This window comes from Rhineura floridana, chromosome 18, assembly GCF_030035675.1.
Source record: "Rhineura floridana isolate rRhiFlo1 chromosome 18, rRhiFlo1.hap2, whole genome shotgun sequence".
In the NCBI taxonomy this organism is placed as follows: Eukaryota; Metazoa; Chordata; class Lepidosauria; order Squamata; family Rhineuridae; genus Rhineura; species Rhineura floridana.
In genome coordinates this window covers 24,839,637-24,845,636 of record NC_084497.1, presented here as the reverse complement: position 1 = coordinate 24,845,636, position 6,000 = coordinate 24,839,637, and the positions used below count along the sequence as shown (strand labels likewise).

The 6,000-nt window shown below is 49.6% G+C and overlaps 1 protein-coding gene across 8 annotated transcripts in view; it reads right to left on the bottom strand.

The window, feature by feature from the left end:
- Nucleotides 1-256: 256 nt before the first annotated feature.
- The window catches only part of MIB2 (MIB E3 ubiquitin protein ligase 2), a 57,091-nt gene continuing 51,347 nt past the window's right edge, over nt 257-6,000 (bottom strand). For all 8 annotated transcript variants that reach the window (XM_061600833.1, XM_061600828.1, XM_061600827.1 and 5 more), the window contains 5 exons: nt 5,464-5,691; nt 5,142-5,320; nt 4,162-4,346; nt 3,209-3,274; nt 257-1,371 (listed from right to left, as the gene is read on the bottom strand). In XM_061600833.1, coding sequence (XP_061456817.1) covers nt 1,130-1,371; nt 3,209-3,274; nt 4,162-4,346; nt 5,142-5,320; nt 5,464-5,691 — 900 coding nt within the window. In that variant the 3' untranslated portion in view covers nt 257-1,129. The remainder of the gene's footprint in view (nt 1,372-3,208; nt 3,275-4,161; nt 4,347-5,141; nt 5,321-5,463; nt 5,692-6,000) is intronic.

Genomic DNA, 6,000 nt, shown 5'->3' with positions numbered 1-6,000 from the left:
GCAACAGCTGAACGGCGGTTTAGGCTTTCATTTATTGGCTTTCGTTCTCTTCCCCCCCCCCCCAAGCTCTCAATACTCGGCATTATAAATTCCCCTCCTTCCTTTTCGATGCAACAGTCTCGAAATGGATTGACCGTCTTTGCTGCGGCTTGTCAGCTTGCAGATCACCCCAAAGTGCACCCTTAACCGCAGGGTTGGCGTAATGTCTGCATCATTCCCATAAGAATTTATGAAACACCGCTGCCAAAACCAAGGGTGGGGATAGGATTACTTGTTTATTCATATCTCGTTTTTATTGTGATTTCATTGGAAAATAGACACCTGCATGTGGTATTCTGGGTTGAAAGCAAGTAAGGGAGCTACTGTCACTGAAAAAAAGAAAAGGACTACCACCTCATAGAAGAATATTTCTGTTGCAGTGCGGTTTTTTCTTTTTTGGATGGGGGGGGTGTTGCTAGTAAACAGTCACGACTTTCCCTCGAAGGTGTTCTCTCTCTCACACACACACACACACACACACGCACACACGCCCTGTATCTCTGTTCAACTCCATGTATAACATCACGGCCTGATGCCGGCTTTGTAAAAACCCAAGGATTCTCTAAAACTTGAAAACAAAGGGGGAAATATATGGTTTCGTGCATATTCGTAACGTGGCTTTGAGAGGCGGCGCCCGGTTTACCTTCCACCTTCTTTAAAGTGCAAGAATATTGCTATCCCGCCCCCCTCGCCCATGGTACGGAAAGAAAGGCGCTCGTCTTTTCTGTTTTGTTTTGAAGATCGTGTGTATTTCGCGCCCCTTCCGAAGCTGGATATGGCGACGAAGAAGCCCACGCTGCCAAGACATTGCCACCTCTCTCCACTCCGCCGCTTTTGGCCTCACAGGCTTCCGTACGCAGCCCCTCGCCGGTGTGTCAAGTCTGCATCTCGCCCAAGGCCTGTTATTTGTTATCCAAAAAAAAAGAGGGGGGGAAAAACCACGGCAAGACCAACAAAAAGCAAACCGTACTGGGCCTTTGGCCGGTCGCGATTCTCATCCAAAAGGACGCCGAAAAACAAAAAAAATTAAACCCCCAAAGAAGTTTGTTTGTTTCCTGAAGGGGGCAGGTTTAACAGCAGGGGGCAGTCCTCAGACGAAGATGTGTATCCTTTCCCGGATGGTCTGCCGGCAGATGGGGCAGACGGAGAGGGCGGCGCCGCACTCTGCGCACGACCCGTGCCCGCATTGGAAGATCAGTTTGATTTGGCTGTCGATGCAGATGGGGCACGTGATGCGCTCCTCCATTTGGCGGTAGCGGTTCTGGAGGTCCTCCACCAGCTTCTGCTGGTCGGTGGAGTCCCAACTGGAACTGCATTCCACTTCTGTGCTGTCTGCTCAAGGGAAGAGGGAACACAGGAAAACACAGGGAGTCAGGCAGCCGGGTTCTAGCTAAGTGATGCCTGCGCTGACCGGCCGAGGCTCACCAAGAATTTCAGGCAGAGGACATTCCCAGCCCAACTTTCTGCACACAAGTCAAATGTCTTATGACTGAGCTATGGCCCTTCTCTTAAGACGCAGGAACATAGGAAGGTGCCTTATACTGAGCCAAAGGAGAAAAGGTGTTCAATGCTCATTTCTCACATGCAAACATATTTTTGGACAAGAACATGGAAAGGTGCCTTATACCTATGGCGTAAGTGGGTGGTGAGCTGGATGAAGGCCAATCAACTGGGCCCGAAGCCTAGCAAGACAGAGACGCTGTGGGTTGGTGGTCCCCACGTTCGGATAATTGGTCAGTTGCCTGCTTCGGATGGGGTTGTACTCCCTCTGAAAGAGCAGGTCCGTAGTCTCGGGGTGTTCCTGGATCCATCTTTGTCACTAGAGGCCCAAGTGACCTCAGTGGCTAGGACTAGGAGTGCCTTTTACCAGCTTCAGCTGGTAGGATCCCTGCGACCATTTCTGGACAGGGATAGCCTGACCACTGTTGTCCACGCACTGGTAATTTCCAGGCTGGATTACTGTAATGTGCTTTATGTGGGGCTGCCCCTGAGGTTTGTCCAGAAGCTGCAGCTGGTGCAAAATGCAGTGATGCAACTGCTCACTGGGGCAGAATATCGCCAACATGTCACCCTGCTGCTGAAAGAATTGCACTGGCTGCCTGCTAGCTACCGGGCAAAGTTCAAGGTTCTGGTTTTGGTGTACAAAACCCTATACAGCTCGGGACCAGGATACCTGACAGATCGTCTTACCCCTTATATACCCAGTCGATCACTGCACTCTGCAGGTGAGGGCCTCCTGCAGATACCATCTTATCAACGAAGTCCATTCCGCACAACATAGGAAGCAGACCTTTAGTGTTGTGGCACCAACCCTTTGGAAGCCCCTCCCCTTAAATATTAGACAGGCGCCATCTCTGTTAACTTTCTGGTGCCTACTGAAGATCTTCCTCTTTCAAAAAGCCTTTTAAGTAGAGACCTTATCCCAGTCTGTGTATGTGCTGGAATTGCTTTTTAAGATGTTTTCAAAGCTTTCTTCGAAAAGAAAAGATGTTTTCAATTGCTGTTTTGTTTTAATATATTTTACAGTCTGTTTTTATTATGTTTTAGAGTGTTTTTAATGTTTTTGTTTGCCATCCTGGGCTCCCGCTGGGAGGAAGGGTGGGATAATAAATTTAATAAAGAAATACAATAAAACAGCAGTTTAGAACACTGGTCCATCTAGCTCAAGGCTGTCTACACTGACTGGAAGCAAGTCTCCAGGGTTTAAGACAAGGGCCTCTCCCAGACCTACCCGGGGATGCCATTGGGGACTGAACCGGGGACCTTCTGCATGCAAAGCAGATGCTCTCCCGCTGAGCTACGGCCCTTGCCCTGTGAATTCATTCGTGATTTAACTATCAACCCTTGTTCCCAGGAAACTCTGGGAATTTTAACTCTGCGAGGGAAACAGGGGTCTCCTAACAACTCTCAGAACCTTTAAACTAACAAGCAACAGTTCCTAGGATTCTTTGGGGAAAGTCAAGCCTGTTTCAAATGATATAATACTGAATTACATGTATGGTGCAAATGGAACATTATTCAATGAAAAAGTATAAATAAATTCTTTTTTAAAAAAAGAAAAAAGCACTTGCTCGATCACTGAGCTGTAGCCCTTGGCCTCTTCCCCAATAGTATTCTATTTGCTTTCGGATTAAAAACAAAAAAAAGGATGGATGAAGAGTGTCCTAACCTTGCTTTAGCTTCTTTGTAATCGTCACTTGGCATTTGATACATTTCTTCATTCTTCTGGAACATTCTAAGGGCGGAAGAGGAAAATGAGTGAAACTGATATAGATTTGTTTGTTGTTCTTTACCACCATCATCAACCCGCCACCACCATTTTATTCTGTTTACTTACAAGAAAAATAACCTATAAATAAAACATGGGCAAAAATATATGCGGACATACCAGTTACTGGGCATTGTTAGGATTAGAGGTGGGGAACCTCCAGCCCACGGGCCAAATATGGCCTGCGAGGCCCTTTCAGCCAAGCCACGCCCACTTGCCCTACAGGTGACATCACAAACATGAGGTGTGGTGCAGGTCAAGTTGGGGCTTTGCCAAGAGGGAGACTGCTGATCACCATGTGCACCGGGGGCTTCACAAACGCCAATGACCAGCTGATTGCCAGTGCTTGGGAAGCCCCTTGCATACCGCTTCTCAAGCCCCGACAATCAGCTGATTGTCACCTCTTGTGAAGCCCTGTGCAAGGAGCTGTCCAAACCCTGACAACCAGCAGATCGACAGCGCTTTCATTTCCAATCCTATGGGCAAAACCAGGTCACCTGGGTTCAGGTGATTGTCATGTGGGCAGCCTCCCCCAACCTGTTAACCTTGGCCCATGGGGGTTGGGTGAAGGTGAGGAGTAGTTCTCCACTCCTGTTTAAGGCAAGAGAGCTACTCAGAGGTTAAAAGCCTGGGGGAAAGTATTTCCCTGGCACTGAAAACAGAATTAGACAGCAGACCTCTTTCCTGAGAGAACATTCCATAAGCAACCTTCCATCAATCTTGCAACAGTACAGAAGGTAGGCGAAGGCGTTCCTGTCCAATTCCCCTTTAGAGCGCCCTGGACAGGAAGTGTGAACAGGAAGTGGAGTGGACGTGTGGACTTGAGGGTAGAAAGTGATACGCTACGGTAATACCTTCACACACAATGCTGTGCTGACAGGGGAAGAAGTGGATGAGTAACGCCAGCTCAGAGCAGACCAGGCATTCGGAGGGAGCCGCCACCTTCGCCACGCTGAGGTTGGTCATGGTGTTGGGGGTCGTGTGCACTCGCCTCAGGCTGCACGTCACCATGGAGTTCTCCGAGGTATCCTGCTGTTCCCTACAGCAGCCAAAAATGGGGAGGAGAGGGGGGGGTCAGGACTGAAGATTGGTGGGTATTAACTAGGGCAGAGGTCAGCAACTCTGTTGGGCCAGTAGGCACACTTGGAATTTTGAGAAAGTGCCTTGGGCGCCAGTCACAAAATGGCCACCATTGGGGGCGTGGCATGACGCAAACTGACTGCCACCTCTCCAAGTGCAGAAAGAGAGAGAACGGGCCAAAAACGTATGCTGTAAGCCGCCTTGATGGACTTTTATGAAAGTGCGGCTGATAGATACTTTAATAAAAATAGAAATAAATAAAATGGTGCAGACATGCCCCTGCATCAACCCCACCCCATCAACGATGAAAAAGGCACCTACATAGGTCATCTCCGCTCTTGCTCACACAGAGAAACTCTTTGCACTTCCCCTCTGTTCAGAACGGAAGGGAGGATGGGAGGGTGGGCACCCAGCCCTGGCATCCAATGAGGTGTGGGCATGTTTAAGGAGGCGTGTCCAATGGAGGCAAGGGCGCGCCAGCACAAACAGGATCTGAGCCAGAAGTGCAAACACGCTCTTATACATTGTGGATTGTTGAGGGGATATTTATTGAGACCTTTCATGGGCACCGCAGGAAGTAACAGGGGGGCCCAGTGGTGCCCGTAAGCACCAGGTTGGCAACCCTTGGCACAGAACGTTTCAACAAAGAACTGAGAAGCGGGCCATCCTCTGTAGCGAGGATATGTGTTGCAGTTTCAAGAGCTGGCGTCAAAGAGAGGTCCTCTCCTCAAGGAGAGGGTGGAGCTGGGCCTACCTGAACTGTTGGGAGAAGTTCTTGATAAGCTGCGCTATGCTTCCGTCCGAGACAAGGTCGAGGGGGCACTTTCCCCTGTGGTTGGCATAGCGGATGTCAGCCCCTTCTTGCGCCAAGTAGCACGCAATCGCAGTCCCCACGTTCAGCTCAAGGTTCCCAAGGAATCCAGAAGCCTGGAGCTAAAATGATGGACGGATAAAGCAGAAAAAGAAAGAAACGGATTGCTTATTTATTTGTTCTTTAAAGGCGCTTACGTAACGCTTTCCAGGTGGACCATACAACTCTCACGGACCAGTTCAGAATCGCCCTCTCCATCTCTCACCTTGGAGAAGAGGCTCTCCTCTCCCACTTCTTGCCCCTTGGCTGTGACGGACATCAAGTGCTGCCTCTCAAGGACAACGTGCATGGCCGTATCGCCGTCCTCGTCCTCGGCATTGACGTCGCAGCCCTCACTCACCAACAGCCGCACCATCTCCATGTGGCCTTGTGTGACCGCTAAGTGCAGAGGCGTCTGGTTGCGATTGTTCTTGAGGTTGACATCGCAACGGCCCTGAAGAGAGAAATGGGTTACTGCGGGGAGGGAGTTTTTTGGGGTGTGGTCAAGGCAGAAGACAGATGTCAGCGTTGTTTGGCTAGTCGAGAGCTATACCTACCGGGCCTAATTCAAGCGTCCCAAGTTAGCCTTTAAAGGCCTAACTAACTTAGGTCCCCGAATATCAGAAACACCGCCTCCTTCTCTACGAACCCTCTTGGGAGTTAAGATCAGCAGAGGGTCTTTTCTAGGGGTCTTAGACTCCTTACCTTTTTGGGGGGTGGGTCTCAATGACTCCAGCATCCTACAACCCAATCGGCATGAAAG